At 35.5% G+C, this 21,491-nt stretch overlaps 1 protein-coding gene across 4 annotated transcripts; it reads left to right on the top strand.

Annotated features, from left to right (window-relative positions):
- The first annotated feature begins 109 nt into the window (after positions 1–109).
- Positions 110–20,419, top strand: LOC147387749 (mediator of RNA polymerase II transcription subunit 15a-like). Of its 4 annotated transcripts, XM_086421892.1 has the most exons (11): positions 110–341; positions 7,630–7,723; positions 8,951–9,053; positions 11,445–11,520; positions 12,407–12,483; positions 13,323–13,379; positions 13,743–14,446; positions 14,534–14,797; positions 19,124–19,186; positions 19,971–20,181; positions 20,267–20,419. In XM_086421892.1, exons 2-7 carry the CDS (start codon positions 7,659–7,661, stop codon positions 14,148–14,150), a joined length of 786 nt encoding a protein of 261 aa, XP_086278018.1. In that variant the 5' UTR covers positions 110–341; positions 7,630–7,658; the 3' UTR covers positions 14,151–14,446; positions 14,534–14,797; positions 19,124–19,186; positions 19,971–20,181; positions 20,267–20,419. The 4 variants fall into 4 exon arrangements, with proteins under 4 accessions (XP_086278018.1, XP_086278021.1, XP_086278020.1 ...); XM_086421893.1 differs by lacking the exon at positions 110–341 and having other exon boundaries at positions 6,361–7,723; positions 8,956–9,053; XM_086421895.1 differs by lacking the exons at positions 110–341; positions 14,534–14,797; positions 19,124–19,186; positions 19,971–20,181; positions 20,267–20,419 and adding an exon at positions 13,580–13,617 and having other exon boundaries at positions 6,345–7,723; positions 13,743–13,878.
- The last annotated feature ends 1,072 nt before the right edge of the window (positions 20,420–21,491 follow it).

Here is a 21,491-nt window from a genome sequence, read left to right as displayed (position 1 = left end):
AAAAAAAAAAAAAAAAAAACAAATCTTTTAATGATATTTACATCCCTAGATTCTATAAATACCCAATTTAAGAAATTTTTTAGAATTTTCCAACTCTTACGTACTCTTTTCTTTTAGAAATAAACCCTAGAGGAAAATCCTAGCCTTTTTTGACATCCAACCTTTGTTTTCATCTACTTAGAAGATCCATTAGGATTCGGCGTAGAAGAGAGAAATGATCAACTTGTTGCAAGTTTCAAGGGGAATCAAAAAGATTAAATATTCAATTACTCTGGAGAGGAAGAGCGTTGAATAAACTCAGTTTTCTACGTTCTTTAGAATTTTTTCAACTTAGATCTAAGGTATGGAACTTCTAAACCTTTCTAATAGTTATAATTTTCAATGCATGTAGTTTTCAATTCAAAACCTCATACGTTTTGTTTTAAATTAGGTAAAAAATTATTCTTTTTACAAATTCATGTTTAAAATCGTTTATTTGATGTGTTTTCTTTTTGAATTTTGTTTTGAAATTTATTTTTGAAGAGTTGGTTTAATTTGGGGAAAAATCATCAAAGAAGATAATAAAATCCCTTCTACTTGGTCGACCAAACAATCGCACCATATGTAAGTGCAAAATGCACTCCTATCGATTTCAGTCGACCCAACAAGCTCGATCGACCCACCTTCCACCTCGATTAACCGACCATTCGCCCTATGTAGAACTGGAAAATGAAAATCTCTCGGATTTGCTTGACCCAACTTTGAGTTCAGTCAACCCACCTGGAGACCCATTTACAAAAATTCAGCATTTTGCATTTTTTTAGATTTAGTTGTTCGGACTTGCATAGATCACCCGTATCTATGCTAATAGCCTCAAAAACTTATTTTTAATCTTTTTGAATCATTTTCTCACATATTTTAAGAAAAATTAATTTTTATATTAAAAATTGATTGTACGCTTTATTTGGAAAGTTGCTCAATATTTTGGTTGAATTTGAAAAGAAATTGATTAAAGTGTGGATGTTTTAATGCATAACATTTCAAGTAGGATGTCTTATGTTTCATAAATGAGAGTGAACTATTTCTATTTGCATGTGGTGGTGAGTAGATATTTGAGAGTTAATATTTACTTTCTATTCCACACACTTGTAAGTTTTGGTTTCCATTTTTTTTTCAAAAATGGAAAAGTATATATATATATATATATATATGGGGGCGGTTCAAGGGCCATATATAAAAACATATGTAAAAACAATGGTTTTTCAAAATATAGGTTAGAGGTTTTGGATTGAGCTGATTTTTTGCAAGGATGTTCACTATAATGAGAAGATCATCCTCACAAAAAATCAGCTTAATCTGAAACTTCTAAATCCATCAAAAGTAATTTGCAAATTATTGGTAAAAATTGACAAAAAATCGACAATTTACATTCTAAATCACTTTTAATGGGGTTAGAAGTTTCAGATTTGACTGCTTTTTTTTTTTTTTTTTGGATGATCTTCCCATCATAGAGATCATCACAAAAAATCAGCTCAATCCAAAACTTCTAACCCATATTTTGAAAATTTATTAATATTACATTGTTTTTACATATGTTTTTTCATATGTTCCTTGATCCTAACCCTATATATATATATATATATATATATATATATATAGTAATTTTGGGATCTGTTAAAAAGTCTGTGAATGCTTAAAGGGTGTCATTTCCGGAGTGGCATACTATCCTAGGATGTACAGTTGAGATAGTAAACTCCTATGTAGTATGGGAGAAGTAGCATCACAACTGAGATCTGGGAGATCCCTCTCTATCTTTATCGGTGTGCTATGTGATGTAACAGTGGGTTGTGGAAGTGTAGAGACGTCTTAAAGAATCATATGTTCGCTTGATATGCTTAAATAAAGATGATTAGTCAATGAACATCATTTCTAGAGTAGCCAAACATATTGACACTTCGTAAAAGGACCTGTACCTTATGGTCATAGTCAACAGCCAACTTGAACCGGATAAATAGTCATCTAATCGTGGTAAGTGCAGCGATTGATCACAGAATCAAGAACTAACGATAGAGTCCACGTCGGTGAAGTCTAGAACATATTTAAATCCTAACTGGTAAGTATCCAACCATGATTCTCAACACTCTTAACAAACACACTACCAATGTTTTGTACTTATTTTATTATTCATACTCTATTTTTATTAAAATGGAATCTATCTTGCAAATTGTTTAAAATATGCCATGTTTATATTTTTGGTATGATTGTAATTAATTATGCTTATTTATATTTTATACTTGTTTGCACTAAAAAACTTACGTGTGCTTCTAAATGTATTAAAATGAACTTTTCTTATGTCAAGAGACTGTTAGTTTGAGATAGTGGTTTATTTGCTGAGTAACCCTCCCGTTACTTAACCTATCTTTTCAGTTATAGATCACTCTCCTATCAAGGAGCTGCTGGAAGAGCATCAACCCTCGAGTAATTACATTGACTATTAGAGTCCACTGCCATGCAAGCATTGGGGTTATACCTATTAGCTCAATTTACAATTTAGGAGTTAAGATTTCCTGTTTTTATTTTTATTTTAGTTATCGAGAGTTAGGTTTGATGTTAGTACGAGGTTTCGCCAATTTTTGTTTTTGGTAGATTTGAGTTCTAGTTTTTAGCTATTTTCACATTAATGCCATTTTTTTCACTGTTGTAGTTTAGATTTATTCCTTTTTTCATTGCAATATTATATTGTATCACCATATTTTCTATTTACTTTATTTTCACCGTTGGGTGTGTGTATTTAGTCTTGGGTTCTAATATGGAACATGGGGATTCGTATTGGAATTTAGGGGATACTATAGAGTGGTATCAGAGCATGGCATTAGGTCTGTATGGGACATAGACCTACTTTATTTTAAGAATCTAGCATATACCACAAAGTAATATTAGAGAATCTAAAAGTCTATTAAAGTCTAGAAAAGAGTTAGTGATAGGATCAAGATAAGTCGGGATTAGGAAAGATTACAAATTTTAAAAACTTTGAATTTTAACGCCAGGCACGCCTCGCAAGGGGTAAAGACTATTCCACCCCCAAGTTCCTCCCCCACAACCAATACCTCATATGCACCCACCTATTGTATTGAGGCCTCCAACACCTCGGGGTTACCTACATCCATGTATGTTTTTGTAGAATTTCTAAAGGATGCAACCACCATCTTTTATATGGTCAGTGGATCCTGTAGAAGTAGAGGAGTGGGTATTGAGGACATATGGGTTGTTGAGTGCCATGGGTTGCATGGATGAGCAACAGGTCACCTTAGCTTCTTTTAAACTAGAAGTTGATATTAATAATTAGTGGAGATCATTTAAGAATGTATAGGGTGATGCATCGACCACATGGAGTAGGATTCAAAACTATTTTTGGAGAAGTTCATGTTTGAGACGGTAAGGGAAACGAAGTATCAGGAGTTTACAATCATGAGCCAAGGACACGAATTGTTACAAAATACAAGAGGTTCACTCAACTATCACAATATGCACTACAGAAGTGAAGAAAGCAAGGACATTTTTTAGGGGTTTGAAGCCATTTCTCAGGAGTAGGATTGCTAGATTTGAGAATAATAGTTACTTGAAAACAATGAACAGAACGTAGAAGATTGAAAGAGAGGAAGGTGAGTTACAGGCTACTAGGGGATAAATTAGTTGCCCTATAAAACAGTGCTTGGGCCGAGTAGATCTAACTAAGAGGCCTATGTTTGTGAGGCCAATATCTCCAAGCTAGACCTATGTACCATATCGACCCCCGACTACTTAGATATGGTGACTAGTAGGGACTCAGCCTGGACAAGTTAGCCAATGACCATCGGTATCGAGAGATCAAGCATCACAGATAACTAGACCACAAATTTAGAGTTCTAGACCACCCGCACCCCACTAGGATATATTACATGTTATGGGTATGGATTAGTTGGTTATGTCAGGAGAGATTGCCACCTACATTCACTGTCACAAGCCTACAGTTCAAGCATTCCTCTTAAACCACAGGGGAGAGTTTACCAATGACATAGGAAGATGTTCCAACTTCTAATGAGGTCCTTGACGGTAACATCATTATTTCTAACATACAAGTCCAAGTATTGATAAATACAGGATCATCTAATTCATATATTTATGCTAGACTTGCACGCATGTTAGAATTAGCGATCACGAACACATGACGCACGCTATTATTGATTACACTGTTAGGAGATCGACATATTTCCAAGTCCATTTGTAAGGACTGCACTATTAGAGTATCTAATTAGGAGATGATCCTCTACCTCACACTTTTAGAATTGCAAGAATTCAACTTGATTTTAGGGATGGATTGGTTAGTTCGTGAAGTTCAAGGACTGAGTAAAAATTTACATATAATGAAATTGATGGTTAGTTCGTGAAGTTCAAGGACTGAGCAAATAATTTGTTTGTTATTAATGCTTTTGTTTATGTACTTTTATATTTTCATACAATATAAATGTTTGATTTGATGAAAATTACAATTAATAGTAAATAAATTAAGATGGTATCTTTAGTTAATCATCAATTTCATTATATGTAAATTTTGAAACACAATTTTAGACCACCCGCACCCCACTAGGATATATTACATGTTATGGGTATGGATTAGTTGGTTATGTCAGGAGGGATTGCCACCTACATTCACTGTCACAAGCCTACAATTCAAGCATTCCTCTTAAACCACAGGGGAGAGTTTACCAATGACATAGGAAGATGTTCCAACTTCTAATGAGGTCCTTGACGGTAACATCATTATTTCTAACATACAAGTCCAAGTATTGATAAATACAAGATCATCTAATTCATATATTTATGCTAGACTTGCACGCATGTTAGAATTAGCGATCACGAACACATGACGTACGCTATTATTGATTACACTGTTAGGAGATCGACATATTTCCAAGTCCATTTGTAAGGACTGCACTATTAGAGTATCTAATTAGGAGATGATCCTCTACCTCACACTTTTAGAATTGCAAGAATTCAACTTGATTTTAGGGATGGATTGGTTAGTTCGTGAAGTTCAAGGATTGAGTAAAAAGTTTCCAAAAGGGCTAGTTGAATAGTTTGAGAGCGTTTGAGGATATCATTCCCTCTATGATTGACATAAAGGTAGTTAGAGGCTTCTTAGACATATTTTCAGAGGAATTACTAGGATTGCCACCAAATTGAGAGAGAGAGTTCTCTATAAACTTGAAACCCGGCATAGAATCAATATTCGTTGCTCCATACTAGATGACAACGGTGAAGACTTGTAAGTTGAAGGCACATATTGATGAACTTACGAGTTTGGATTTTATTTGACCGAGCTTTTCACCTTGGGAAGCTTCGATTCTATTGTGAAGAAGAAAGATGGTACATTACAATTATGCATCGACTACAGGAAATTGAACCAAGTGACTATCAAGAACAAATACCTTCTTCCCCGAATAAAGGACTTGTTCACCAATTGCAAGGTGTCCAACACTTCTCCAAGATTTATCTCAGTTTTGGTATCTAATTAGTATTTATCAAAGCTCGATTTTTACAAGATTCTCAAACATCATTCAAAAGCTCATCTTGACCAATTAAGATAACCATTCTCAGCCAATTTTTCAACGCACAGATTAGAGCTGCAACTTGAGCGGATCAAACCTAAACCTGATGGATTGAACCCAACCTTAGGCTAGTTCTGGGCATCGTTACCTTGGGTTCAAGCAGCAAAAAAAATGCTGGACTCAAATCGGGTTGGGTTTGCCACTTGGTATGGGAAAAAGAGAAAAAGAAATGGAAAAAAAATGATGAAACATAAGAGATAAAAAAACACATTGAAAAATGTGTATATCTAATAATACATAAGCAATTTATTTTAATTTATTCAATGTTTTCAATATAACATGTTCTCAAACATAATTAAACATGTTATGGTGCCAAAAAATATAGTTTACTCATCAACGTATCTTTTGTCCAAAATAATACATTATTGAAAAAAAGTGAAAAATCATAAAATCAAGATATTATCATCAAATCCCATATTTTTACATTTATGAGTCATCAAATTCTATTATGTATCAAACATTAAAAAATGAAACTGTTTAGTTTTTTTATTTTGAAAAAAAATAAATTAACATGAAGCCCAAACTTAATTTGGCTATAACTTAAAATTTTCTTATATTACATTCATTTAGTATGTATACTTTTATTCTCTATATCAAAACTAACGTGTCAGTTTTTTTCGTTTAATAAATAATTTGTTTGTTATTAATGCTTTTGTTTATGTACTTTTATATTTTCATACAATATAAATGTTTGATTTGATGAAAATTACAATTAATAGTAAATAAATTAAGATGGTATCTTTAGTTAATCATCAATTTCATTATATGTAAATTTTGAAGCACAATTTTAGAACAAATAATTGTAAGTTTTAATTTCTTTAACATATCACTTATGTTTATATAAGTCATTATCATTACTAAATTATCTAGTATTGTAGGGAATGAATTAACCAAACCAACCCGACTTAAGTTAGGTGCATGTTGAGCATTTCAAGCCCGAGGTCAGGTTGGGCACGAGCATGGTTTGGTGTTTGTCAAGTTCGTGTTGGGTGTGGGTTGATCAACAACTCCCGAGTTGCAACACTTGTGTAGATAGCACATGGCATATGGCACAATCCTCCTTATTTAATCTATAGTTGGAGTGCTTTCAGAGGGTTTTGACTCTACAAAATGACAATTGAGAGAAGATACATAGTCCAAACCCTAGTGCATTGAAGTTGCTCTTACACGTGACGAATGAAACTACCCACGCTACTTTAAAGTCTAAATATAGAGAGATTGTTGGAGGGGGTGAAATTGGACTTTCACTATCTAAAGTAAAGAGCAAAATACCTTCAGCTTGTGTGTTGGAGATGCTCGTTAAGTGTTTTTTACACTTATGCTACCCATACCACTAAATAGGTTGTTGTATAAATATGTAAGTTTAGAATTTCTACTTTTAAACTTTATACCAAGAACAACTCCAACCGTTATATCCATAAATACAAACCATAGTGCCTAGGCACTTCATTATAAAGAGCCATTTTAGATATCCAAGAGGTAAACAGTCAACCATACTATCCAAAATGACTCTCCATAACTAAAAATTTTTGTTTTAATTCTATCCAAAATTTACTTATAGTAAAATCCTACCCAACAGTGATCGTCTTATACTATCCAAAGGTAGAGATTCTAAAACGGACTCTCTTCTTTGGCCGATCGAAAACTCTAGTCTTGGAGACCCTTCGTGCGTGTCCTCTGCTCTCTTCTCCCAACACGTGCGTGCACTTACATTGAAATGAAAAACCGCCACTGCCACGTCAGTATAGTGTCGAGCGCAGTGCCTAACGCAGTTCAGCTTTTTCCAACCAAAAAACCGTTTAAATCTCTCTCTCTCTCTCACAGCTCAAACATAAACACTTATTTAATATTTCTTTTCTTTCTCTGAGACATGATCCTATTTTCTTCTTTTTGTTTCTTGATTTTTATTTTTGATTTTTGATTTCTTGTCTTTAAATTATTACTTTCAAGGTAAAATGCATCAATTCTGTTTCTAATATTTTTTAGATTCTAAATTTTTTAGATTCGAAACCTGTGAAAGAAGAAGCAAACATGGTTGCGAAGGATTGGAGAACCAATTTAAATCCTGAAGTTCGAGAAAGATTTATTAATATGATGTACGTTTTCTGGTCTTTGCAGTTGATTTAATGATGAAAGAATCTTGATTTTTTTTTTTCCCTTAATTTTTCCATCATAGATTATCTTTGTAGCTATTTGTTTTATATTCTGAGCATTCTTTTTGTTCTTTTAATCAATAAATTTTATTAAAATGGAGGTTTGAGACACTAAATTGATAACAGATCTATCTTATCAGTTACTAAGTGTGAGCATTTGGCTTGCATTGCTATTGGATTGATTGATGGCGTAGAACATTGTCAAGTCTTTAATGTGGGTTTGAACATTGTCAGTTACTAATTGATGGTTTGAACATTGTCCAATAAAATGTCTTTTACTTGGCCATGGTTCTTGCACTAGGTTGGTAAAGAAGCTTTATTGAGATAAAAGTGTTCTTGCTTGCACTTGGAATTTAGGGTCATTGAGAAGTTAAGTAATGGGAATTGGGTAATGGATTAAGAAGGATAATAGACATAACATAACTATCAGGAATACAAATTTAAAGAAGGTAAAACCAGAGTCTTGGTGGTGGTCAGGTGCAGATAGGGCTGTCAATGGATGCCTATTGGTTCGGATATAGCAATATCCGAATCCAAAATTTTTATCTGATATCCGAATTTGAATTCGAATATTTTAGAAGTCCTTATCATGGTTTTTAAACTCATCCAAGACCGAGACATATCGCTCGGTGTCGGAGCTGAATGAGACCAACTCACAGAGTATTTTGACACGACTGCATATCGTGAGATAAGCGAGTCGACTCGGACGATATTTTCCAATATCTCAGGCAATACAAACGAGACAACGCAGAAAATGATTAACTCACGAGTTTAAAAACCATGGTCCTTATGCTACTTTCTAATTTGATTTTTTAATGAGTTCTCTAAACACATGTGCTACGATCTACACTCGAAGCTTCTTTCGGAAACATCAAGAGATGAGCTTATAACTCTAGCTTCAAAGAGAATGAACATTTCCCCCCTAACCCCCTTCGGAGGGGGTGGGGAGAGTCACTACCTATTAGCTGGGCCTCTTTAGAGAGGCCTTTTAGATAGAAAATGAAGAGTTTTTATTTTATTTTGATAGATGTAAGTGTGAAGGCAGGGTTTCAATCAAGGAGGCACCTTCAGTGAATGAAGATTTTAATTTATGTTTACCTATTAATGTATTCACTTTACTGTTAATGAGCATGATAAACCCTCTTAAAACTTACAATTTGACATGCACAGAGTAGATCATATAGAGAGGAGTGTTCCATTTGCCAATGAGGTTAAAATCAAACAATGTGCTGTAATATCCGAGGAAAAGATATTTTCTACTGCCATGAGCCTGGTACATCCATTACTCTCTTTTTTATTCTTTTTGCTAAGTTGGTACATCCATTACGAAGTTGTTCTGTTTGTAAACTTATATTTAGCATTACGAGTTGATTTCAACCCACATATCGATTGGTTTGTCCTAGCTTTTCCATCAATAACCATGACTATGCAAAAGTTCGTCTGGTGCTACTCTGTAGACAAACAAAATTAGGTAGCTTGTTGGAGTTTGGACACGTATTATGGCCGGATTTTGGTATTAATTGATTAGTGATTTGCTCCGTATTGCATTAATGTGGATGCTACTTGAGTGACAACGTTAAAATTAGATTTGTGCAGTATTCTGGAAGAAATCATGTGGACAATAAATTATTAGGTCATCGATTCTGTGAAATCATGTTGTATAGATCAGCCTGATCAATAACTTGGTTGGAGAATTATTTTTGAAAAACAGGTAAAGATTTGTGTACTTGATCAGGGTGGTAATCTGTAAAATCTCCCATGTATCAACCAAAGTGTTATATATGTAGAGACTCTTGAAAAGCTACACTAAGCAACAAGAAGAAAGAGTTGGATGAGATTTAATTTGTGAAGCATGTGATGAGTATCAATTATAGGTTTATAGGGGAAATATAGGTCTATGTAGTTAGTTGACAATTTTATTTTGCTTGTGTATTTAAAATAACAAGATTAAGATCATTTATGCATATTAATTAAGACTATTTTTTAGCTGTTAAGCCTATGGATACATGAGCCAATGTAGCAAAATGCACATAGACATTCATTTCAACACCCGTATGATTGTTCATCTTAGGTTGATTGGTTATGAGGATGTTTTCATGGTTGATTTATCATTTCCTAATTTTTTATCACAAATTTCCTCAGTATTTCCATATTTGCTTGAAAATATAAAAAATTTCCTACTGGGTCAAAAATTTAGACAAAACTATAACTAGACATAACCTTCAACCCAAACCATATTCATCAATTTTCGATTGAAGAATTCGGTTTGCAATTAATTAACAGTGCAGTGTCGCATTCTTGGGGTGGCTCATCTTTAGTCGTGGACTAGCTATTTGTCCAATTCTCCACGTGGGCCCCTTAGACTCGGCAAACATGGCATCATCATCACCATCATTATTGACGCCATGTTGTTGTAGGTTTTTTCCTAATAGGGAACTGCTATTTCTAGAGAAAGTTTTACCTTCTTAGATGCGTTCTCACCATGGAAAATTTGACAGATTCGGCTCGTCGAAAAAATAAATTTGGCAATGAAAAATTTGATGGCTTGGTCCGTCAAATTTTATGAAATTTGACGGCTTTGGGCCATCAAATGTGGCCTTTTTTCATGTTGTGAAAGTTTGTCCATTACTAGCAATATAAATACATATATAAATGGGTCCCTATGATTCATCCATTTTATACCTAAGCCTTTATACCCCATCAAGGGCTAAATTGCCCCATCAAGGGCTAAATTGCCTCTGTAGACTTTTCGTAATTTAGACTTGACAACAATATAGTATAGCCAAGCAGTACTTCTAAGTTTCATGTTGTTCAATAAGGCTGGCTATGACTTCCTCGTAAACCAAGTTTGTTGCAGCCAATTGGTCACCATGGCACCAAAGATAGGAAGGATCAAGAGAAACTCTGAAGAATAGGAAAAAGGTAATGGACTGAAATTCTGAGGAAAGGCCTTTGATTCCCTCACTAGCCCGAGGGATCTAGGTATATTTATAGGAGTGGCTTTGAAACTTTGTTGCTAGAAGCACCAAGATGTTGGGAATGGGTGCATTATCTACTGAACCTGACATAAGGTCAACTAGGGATTGCATGTTAGCCAATTGTGCAGGGCTTTCAACATGAGGTTGATCCGGCAGTTTAGACACCTTCAGCCTTCTGAAATGGCCGTTGTCAAAATTTCCATGGTTGACATATCTCTCCCACTGTCCCTCCAATGCTGCCTGGCACTGTGGTCCAATATGAGAATGCCATGTTGCTGCTAGAAAGCCTTCCCGCCTAGGTAGAGCATTCTCTGGCCTTTCCAATTCCCCAGGTGGACTTGTCATGGAAGTGTGGTTTTCCACATAGCTGTTAGAAGCCATGTAATTAGCTGACTAACAAGGCTGAGGATGACATCTACACATAATAAGAAGCATTTTATGGTTGCATAGCTTATTAATGTATTGTCATTTTCTTTGTTCATCATGATTACTGCTTTAGATACCATGGATGGAAGAGTTAATGGAAGACTTTCATGCATTTTAAACAGATTGTGTTTCCTCGTTTATTTCTGTATGCTTTAGTCCTTGTTTGTTCAGGTCACAACTGGTCATTCTTGTATTTTCTTTAGGCCAATTTGTGATTTATATTTAGGATATATAATTGTTCAAATTTTCCCATTTTGCAGCAAGATTATATACTCAAAAGTTTTACGAGGATGAAGAATATAGAGAACAGAATTCAGGAGAACCTCTCCGGTGCAGGTTTGGGGTCCTACAGTACCATCTAAAGTTGCGTTTTTTTTTTTGTTTGGGTAGCATCTTTGGGGAAAGTCTTGACATTAGCCAATGTAATGAAGAGAGGTATCACCGTGGTAATATTATGTGGCTTGTGCAAGGTGGATGCTGAGTCGGTGGACCATGTGTTGTTGCACTGTCCGATGACTAAAGAAATCTGGTCTTACTTCTTGAGCTTATACGGTGTGGCTTGGGGCTTTTGGAGTTCATTTCGTGGTCTGGTAGACTATTGGGACAGGGTTTTCGACATTCAAGAGGAATCTTTGGAGTATCACCCCCTTGCTAGCCAAAATGGAGAGAATGATTCCATTTGAGGGGAGAGAGAACTCACTGCATGGAATCATTCTCTCCATTTTGGGCTTTAACTTTGGAGCAAAGTTTTCATGGAGTCTAAAGGAGTTTCTTTGAAGATTTTTTAGGGAGGTGGGACTGGGTGTGTAGTATTGCTTTGTAATTGGGCCTTGGTGGTTTGGCTCTTTTGTTTTTGTTCTGCTTGTCTTCATCTTTGTATCCTTTCTCATATGGTCATCTCGACCAAAGACTTCTTCTTTAATAAAGATTCTTGGCTTATCGAAAACAAAAAACAAAAAAAAGATTAGCTTTTTTCAACCTACTAAGTTTCTCCTTATTCTTCCTCGTAGAGTTCCATTTAGTTTATTTGTTTCTCTGTCAGGTTATGCAAATTATGTGTCAACGAACATATATTATTAATTATCATGGGTCCTTAGATTTCTCGTCTTGTATATAGAAAGTTCCCCCTTTTACTTTGGAAAGAAGGTAATTTGGGGAACAAAACGGTCTACTTCGAGAAGTTTCCATATAATTTGTTTAATTTATTTTTTGTCCTTTGTAGTTTCAATTAATTCCTTACTTTCAACCCCCACAAAACTTTTGGGCATTGTTGATGTGCACGAGGAGGCCAGTAAAAAGGTGAGTGCTCAGCACTCATTTATTTGTAATTGTTACATTTATTTATTATCAATTATCTATGCCCCATCCCATAGTCTTTGTTTCTTTGTGACATACATCATATTTTTATGGAGTTGAACTAATAGCTCTTGAGCAGTGTATGTCTTTTAATTACACGCACGTGCATGCGTGAGTGTGCATGTGTATGTGAACATATACACATAAAATACATAAAAAATTTGAACATGCATACTGACTGCCAACACTAAACATTTTAATGAATTTGCTGGCTTGCAAAGTTAGTGAAGTCTGCTAGTATAGTGTTGATTGCACGGACCTGGGTACAAGATCCACTTTCACCTCTAATCAGTGTTAATTCCACTGACCTGGGTTGAAAATCAGGCAGAACCTTTGGCTTATTGATCTCATTAAAAAGGGGCTACCCGATTGCAAAATTAATATCTTTTCCTATTTGTATTTCGATGGTGCCATTTTGCTGAGTGGATGAAGTTCGTGAATGTTCAAACCAAGACATGGGTTTGAAACCCATCTTCACCCATTGACCAGAAACAATTAATCACATCGCTCTCTAATGCTTGAACTTTTTTTGTTTTTTCTCTTTTCTTCAGACCCTTTTCTATTCTTGCTTATTTATTTTCTATTTTATGATTAGAAAACTAATATTTATCTGGTAATTTTTGCTGGTTCTACAGTCATGACTGTCCTTACCCAGTAATAGCGCGTTACCTTTTATTCATTTGAAAAAACATTTTCATAATTTTGCACTCAAATACTTTCATATTGGCAAGTTAAGATTTGAAATTAATTACCATGCATAAATTCTCTGATTTTCTTTGCAGTTTAAATCAATGAAGGAAATGCACTTGCCTACTCTGATCCGAATACACATGCAGATGGTCAAGATACTTACTCTTTTCATTCTTCCCACCATTTTTTTCTTGTAATTGTAATTCATCACTGTGATCCAACTACTAAAGAAAACCTAATACATTATATGTATCACTTGGCGATTGGTAATTCTTGTTGCCATCTCATTTTGATTTTTTTTTTCTTGCTTTTTTATTTTATTGATTGTATATTGTTAAGTTTTGTACAGACAACAATGCCAGAATGACTTCTTGTCAAGGTCAACATGTATAGGATCTATTTGGAACTCTTGATTATCTTCTTACGTGTGTCAGAGAATAATATTTCACCTGATTTAAAGAACCTTGGATATTCTTAAGAAGGGGATCATAAATTTTCTTGATGTATATCAGCTCCGTATTGGTCCACATCCTTCACAGTGGCAAGGGCAGCAGAACCTTCAGCCACAAACTCAAATGCAGCCAACTTCTGTCACAAGCTTCCGGCATGGTTCCAGGACCTCTTTGTCAACCCATTTGGGGACTCCAGCGGTAAAACCTAACATAATAAATACAATGCCTGACATTATCCCCCCTCAGCCAAATTCTAATTTGTGCCACCCGGATCTAAAGCAACAACGGGAACAGAAACTGTTGCAAGAGCAACAGCAGAAGCAACAAATTCATCAGACGAATGAAGCCAACGATTTGAAGGTGAGACAGGGAATTGATTTAAGTCGGGAAAGTTTCCACAACATCATTCAGCAGGCCAACCCTCGGTTCATCATTCTTCTCCACAGACTGACCAACAAGTTATGCTAACATCTCCTTCAAAAGCTGGAACACCTTTGCAATCTCCAAACTCAACTTCCAGTCCAATTTCTCCTTCCACTCCCTTGGCCCCATCCCCCATACCAGGCAACCCTGAAAAGCATATTTCTCATGTTTCTAAGAACTCAAGTGCAGGAAATATTGGTCAGACAGAAGGAACCATTTCATTATCCCAAACCCAGTCTCTTGTCATTGACACACCTGGGACGATAGCATCCACAATCATATCTGCCAAGCCAAGTGAAACAGAGCAGGCTGAGCAGCCTAGAGAACTCCCAATTAACGTGGTTGGTTAATTTTATCGTGATTACTGTAAAATCTTTTTGGTTGTTCTTTCGTATGGTGCGATCCTAATACCATGAAAACTTTTATAGGTAAAATCAATGTCAGCTAAATCATTTGCTATCACTACGGTTGATAGGATTGGAAGCTCAACACCTGGTAATGGATCTAGAACTGCTGTTGATGGGGATTTGGAGGCTACAGAGAAGTTTCATTTCGACTTAAATGAAATACCCATGGATGATGTATCATCAGATGACAGCATGACTAATAGATTTAAGTGTTCAGCTAGTATCGAGATAATTGAACTGGAATCAACTGAAAGCTCGTCTAGGATTAAAAAGCCCAGAATCTAGGTACATTGCTCATTCTGTTTTCTGAATATGATTATAAGATATCGAAGAAACCTTTCTCTGTGCTGTTCCTAAGTTTGTGATATAATGTGCCAAGATTTGATTTTCTCTGTGCTTCTCTTTTGTTTTAATGCTCTAGTACTTAGAATTTGGTACACATGGAGAGCAATGGCATCTTATGTACCTATGTGTGTGAATGATTGATACGAGGAAGAAGGGACTGATTTTGATCCTTCAATACGGGCCCACATCTATGAGGTATACCTAGAGAGGCAAGCATAACATGCATCTCTGGGTATACCTTGTTTGACATCAATACAGGCCCACATCTATGAGGTATACCCAGAGAGGCATGCATCTTATGTCTGACCACGATGTTTGATGTCTGACCTGTATCCCTTGTTTGGCTCGGTCTACCATGGCCAGCCAGCCATACTATAGCGGAGATAGTCAACCATAAGATGCATGCCTCTCTGGATAGATGTCCTCTCTTCCTCACGCTGAAGCTGATGATTGGAAAATGTCAAAGAGGTAACTTGATTGATAGTTAATAACATAGGATACATTAGTATCATACTCAAACCCAAGGGAGCCTTGATAAGCTCCTTAGGAAGGGTAGGTCAAGTGTTCGAAACCCACGAAGCAATGAATTCCTAGGCATTCTTAACATAGGTGACCAAAGAATCAATCACACCCCAAATGGACCTAGAGAAGAAAAGTTGTGAAAAATTATTCCCCTTCCACTCTTCAAGGGCCACCACGTTTTCTTTGATATCCAACATTATTCCACAATGAAATGATCCAACTCTCAATTCATATGATTCTCATAATCTGTTCAACAGAGTCGAATCGAGTTGAATAAGAAGCTGCAACATAACTTGCTAACAACAGAGAAATAAGCCTACATGTGCGGGCCAAACTCCTCAAAGATGGATTAAAATCTCCTTAACAGTTTGAGAGTAAAAAATCACACCTAAGTTCTAATGACAGTCATTTTGAGAAATTAATAATAAATATTTATATATACAGTTTTACACATGTATGTAGTTATCACAATATTTTTATACAAAGTAATTTCTATACGTGTCATGAATTATATATTAACGTGTAGATTTGTATTGTATTCCTGTTGTAAGCTATATATTTGCATGTGTGCAATGTATACAACATAGGAAGGGAGGATGGCTTCTTTAAGTAACTGACTTGACAAAGTCTGGCAGTGTGTGGTCTACCATATCATAGTACTATATTAAGTAGGGTATGATTCTGGTTTTGATGTTGGCTCTTTTCCCCTTTTTTTCGTACCATAAACAATCATTATAGTAAACTAGTGTGAAATGTTTTTTTGTCCCATTAACTTTCTTCCTCTTTTACTTTGATTGAGAATGTTCTGTTGCTATGTGGTTTTAGATGAGGGAAATCCCACACTACTTAAAAATTGGAGTCTCTACCATTAATTAATTCTAGGGTGAATGGTCAGGCAAAACAGATTTTTCTTTTGAAAGTTATTTTTCAAAGAAAAGTAGTTCCAAAGGTCAAACCAAAGAGATATGGTTAAAGGGATTCGGTTGAAGAGTGGGGAAGGTGTTAGGCACCCCACCCTCCCCATCACTAGGATGATTACATAATGAACTTGGCTATTATTAAAGACTTTGAAGACTATGAGTGGTGCGTGGAAGTTACGTGAGAGGCTAAATGTTGATTCAATGAGGGATCCAAGTCCATTTTAAAACAAACTATTTGGTTGACCCCATTAGCATGGGAAACCTTTGAGCAAGGTTTTTTTTATCTAAATATGCAAAGAAAATGTAGAGAACTCAATTTTGAATGTAAATGCAAACTATGACATGTTTGAACCTAGATGCATGAGCATTTCAACAACCTGGATTTTTGACCATTTGGTAGAAATCATTGTTAAAACCTAAGCAAATCAATTCAAATTGAAGAGATTTTTTTATTGGGATAAACTAGATTTCAAGGTGGTTCTATAAAATAAAATAAAAAGGAACCAACCCATTTTGAGTTCTAGTTTGAGAGTTATATCCTTGGGAAGCTGTTGTCCCCAACTTTTTGTCAGTAGACACATGCTGCTTCTTTGGGCATAACTCTTAAGCTCTTCAGAAAATTACTGAGCCATTTGGTGGATATAAACTTGACTTAAAGAGGGTTCTTCTCCAATTGGAATAAGCTTAAGAGCTTTCTTGATTAGGGAGAACCATCTGTCCTAAGAATTTGATTTGTCTACTGTTTTAGTAGCGTAAGAATTTGATTTGTCTACTGTTTTAGTAGCATTGTCCCATTAATGTGGGGAGTGCTCTAAAGTGTGGGGATGGAAAGAATTATGCATGATTGTTGTTTTTCTTTAGGAAATTGATTGGGCTCATATGAAGAGGTGATAGATCCCATAAGGGAGTCTCCCCTTCTCTTTGGCCATATGCAAGCTAGACTATATGGATGCAAGATTTTTCCAAGTGGGATTTATTCTATCAAGGACAAAAGACTTGACTCTAGAAATATAAATATATATATTGTTAAAAATAGTGTTCTAAGATCTAAGGTACCCCTCCTCCGTCCTCTTTTGGATCCTTTACTCAGAGGCCTTCTCCAAGCAAGGTTTGACCGATTGACTGAGATAGAGTTGGGGGAGGGGTTAGTTTGCATGCAAGGCTTCTTAGTTACGAAAGAAAAATGAGAGAATTAGAAGGAGAAATTTCTAGAAAAGATTTAAATTACTCTAATCCTACCTTGGTGATTTTCTTGAGCTCCTTGTTAGCTTTCTTATTTTTCTTCAATGGTTTGAGAGAGGTAGCCAATGTGTTTTGTCCTATATGGGTTAGAAGTTTCTGAATGAGCTGAATTTTGGTGAGGAGATCATCCTCACCAAAAATCAGCCCATTCCAAAACTTCTAACCCATATAGGACAAAACACTTTGGCTTATCGTTGGCTATATAGTTGGCTAGTGAACTTGACACTATCTCCTCACCAAAATTCAGCCCATTCCAAAACTTCTAACCCATATAGGACAAAACACTTTGGCTTATCGTTGGCTATATAGTTGGCTGGTGAACTTGACCCTACATATAGTTTTAAAAATAGGTTTCTAAGATCTAAGGTGGCCCTCCTTCATCCTATTCTAGATCCTTTACTTTGAGGCCTTCTCCAAGCAAAGTTCGACTGCTTGATTTGGATAGAGATTGAGGAGGGGTGGTTTGCATGTAAGGCTTCAAAGTTACAAAAGAAAACAGAGAGGGGTAAATGAAGTCCATCTCTTCGTTTTTTTTTGTAACTTAGAAGGAGAAATTTCTAGAAATGATTTAAACTACTATAATCCTATTTTCTTGAGTTCCTTGTTATTCTTCAATGGTTTGAGAGGGGTAGTTTGTTGGAGAGGGAGAAAATATGAGGTGGGATTTGGGTAGAATTTCTAAGCTAAGGTTAGATGATGGAAGCCTTGAGACCTTCTTCTACTCATAGATTTTTTGGGAGCTCTTGGAGTATAATGGTCCAACTTCTTAAAAGAGGTTTAGTTTAAAAAAAAAAAAACCCAAGAGATGGACTTCAATTACCCTTAGATAATAAGGTCTTAATGGTAATTTAATACTTTATGCCTTTTACCAATCATGATCATCAACGGTTGTAAATTAGCTAAAGATTTGTAGAGAAATCTTTAGAGGGTAGAATGGTCCATTACCCACAAGTTTAAATAATTGCAAATAATAATTTAGTAGTGCCATGAATTTATCCTTAACAAGAAGGACTTAGTGGTAATTTACACCCTATGCCTCTCAACAAACTAGGGTTAAGGTGGAAATTGTCCATTCATAATCCTCTAAAGCACTTTTGGGGGCACACATGTCCATTCATCCATATTCCCAAAGCTAGCCCGACTCTTTTTTTTTTTTTTTTTCACTAAAAACCTTAGGGAAGAATATGATAATGTGAGGGTAAAAGGGTAAATGCACGTCCCATGTGCTGGGGTGGTTTTAAAAAAAGTGGGAGATAAAACCACCCTTAAGGTTTTTTAGTTTTTTTTTTGTTAAAAACGAATAAGAAACCACATATCCAAGCTTGTAATAAACCCATCCTTATGAGGCTATGTAGCAAGTGGGGACCAAAAGTTGTAACAGAATTATATTAGGTCCGACTGACCCAATGGGTTGGACCTAAAATGATTTTGACTGGGCCTTGGTCCAAGTGACCCATTGATCTCTGATTTGATGTTTAATTCCTAAACTTTTATATATTTGTGCAATTTGGGGTGTCTAGTGTCTAACATGTTCCATGTAGCTTCTATGTTGTTGGGAAATAATGAGTGTCCCCTATTGCAGGTTAATCATGCAGCCTCCACTCCTTGTCCAGAACAGAAATCACATAAAGCATCAGCTGAAATGGTGAGCTCTAGTGTGTGTGGTGATCATAACAAACTGATAGTTCTTTCTTTTGGTTCATTTATTTATTTATTTCCTTCTATGGTTAAGCTATTGTTTCGTTCGAGGGCATGGAATGTTACCCACTAAGATGTTTCGCATGTCATGCTATAAAATTGTGTGCCATCTAAGAATGTCTCGGTTGAGACCAGAACAAAAAAATTAATTATGAAACATTAAATGTCTCGGAAATGATTTGGATTGTCTCAGAATGTTTTAGAAAATATCGATCCAATTCTAACCAGCGCATATGCAAAGTAGTGTAGTGAGCAGATAGAGATTGTAGAGGTTGCAGTGCGTGTAAAAAGAAAAAAATTTCATTAATAGTTAAGGAGAAAGTACAAAAAAATCCCAGAAGAAGGGATAAGTACAGAAAGCACAAGTACAACAATAGAGAACAAATTATCCTTTAGAGGAAGGCTGAGTAGTGGAAACAGGAGCAGTAAAAGTATCTGTTTCATCAGCAGTGCTAGGGGGATCAGTAGCTCTGTCTTGATCCTCGACAATAACAAGGATGGATGATTTGACAGGGGGTGGATCAACAAGCTGAGCTGAGGAACCCGCTACCTGAGTGAAGTTCAAGTCTAAGGTAGTACCAACTTCCATAAGATCCCCAGGGGCTTGAGTAAGGATAGCAATAGGATTCCCCTCCTTTGTCACATATCTTTTGTTCTTTTTTTTTTTTAGGGGGTAACGGGACAATTTAAAAATACCAGTTTGACATGAAAATTTTTGCTCATTTTTTTAGCTGTGACAATGAGTTTGAAGATCTGTTAGTGAGTGTAAAGTCATGGTTCGACAAAGATCTTCATGTCCTTTCAGAGCTCCGGTACTTGGGAAAACTGTGTGGTACCACATGTTCATCTTGCAAGCTCAAACTTGAAGAATTGCCTTACAAAGCGAAGGTGCAGTAGGAGAATCCTCTTTGCAAAAATCTCGAGGAGATGGAACAAAAATAGGTATGGTATGGTACTTTTCAAAGTTTGAATTTGTTCATTTGGAGTTCTTTGTCTAATTAGCCTAATCTTTTTTTTTTTTTCATAGGTGGAATTTCTCACCCAGAATGACTCAATGTTGGAGGAATCAATTAAATGACATTAATTCAAATCCTGGATCTTCGAATTGTCGTTGGAGTTCTGTATCATTATGTGTCATGGGGCTTCTGTTCTTGATGGCTTGGGTTCTTGTTTGTCATAATTTTGTAAAAATTATAATTTTTTGAGAAAGTGCAACGATGATGGTCGGTCAAGGCAAAAAAAAAATTGTGTTTTCGCCTTTTAAACTATGTTTCATGACCAATGTTTTGTCCAAAAAAGTGGCAATATCTTGCTTGTTTTTCTTCCTGGTAAGATAGATCATAATCATCTCACTTGTGTTTTTGGCATAGTTTTAAAATGCAAAGGAGTCCGAGGTGGACTCGGAAGAGCACCAAGCGAGTTTTTCAGTGCAAGGACTCTGCCACTTCATTTTAAATTGACTCTGTTTGTGTGATCTAAATATCTGGTCCCCAGGCCTAAAATCTGATTAGGTTCGATCAAAACGATTGAACGATGTCCTGATCCTATAGGAGTCAATCCGATAAAATGTGAGAAAATATGTGAATTATGTTATATATTTTGTTTAAGTGGAGGACTATTTGCACCTAATTTTTTTTGCCATTTAAACACTATTTTCTAATAAATAGTGAAATTACTTGTTACATCCATTTAAAAGAAGATTAATTTTTTGTTTGATAGGTAGATAAAAAAAAATTTCATTGATACTCTATAGGATCATATTGAATCTACTTGAAAGGACCCAAAAGCACCTACCGATTGAGACGTTATAGGAACTTATTGAGTCATTTTAGGTAGATTTTATAGAATTTTACATAATTTATGTTGGAGAATATGGTATTGATCTATTGAATGAAGTTTGATTTGATTTTTTTTATTTTTCCACTACTGAGATTTTCTAACAATTCTTAGATTAGGAGTTGAGGTTTCCATGATCATTACTAACCTATTTTGCAAGCTCTAAGGTATTACTTCTTGTACTACAAAATCCTTGTTGAAACCCTAGTTGAAACTTGTGTAAATTCAATGAAAAAGAAGAATGAGAAAGAGGAAGAGACAAATGAGACAAAAGAAGGAGGAGGAGAAAGCGGAGGAGACTGAATGAGTGATACGATTGTAATTATTTGCCACACCCACTTAAAATTACAATTACATTTTTCACCCACTTTTTAGGTGGGTGAGGTGAGCAATAAAGTATGTGCAAATAGTGCATT

The sequence above is a fragment of the Akebia trifoliata genome, chromosome 13 (assembly GCF_017979445.1).
Source record: "Akebia trifoliata isolate Shusen 1 chromosome 13, ASM1797944v1, whole genome shotgun sequence".
Lineage (NCBI taxonomy): Eukaryota > Viridiplantae > Streptophyta > Magnoliopsida > Ranunculales > Lardizabalaceae > Akebia > Akebia trifoliata.
This window is presented reverse-complemented; position numbering and strand designations above follow the sequence as displayed.

What these genes read in the sequence shown, in the direction of transcription:
- LOC147387749 (XM_086421892.1), top strand. Translation starts at nt 7,659, where the DNA reads ATGGTTGCGAAGGATTGGAGAACCAATTTAAATCCTGAAGTTCGAGAA. An exon ending in GAAAGATTTATTAATATGAT is followed by an intron (nt 7,724 to 8,950) that starts GTACGTTTTCTG and finishes TGACATGCACAG; the next exon opens with AGTAGATCATATAGAGAGGA. An exon ending in ACGAGGAGGCCAGTAAAAAG is followed by an intron (nt 12,484 to 13,322) that starts GTGAGTGCTCAG and finishes TTTTCTTTGCAG; the next exon opens with TTTAAATCAATGAAGGAAAT.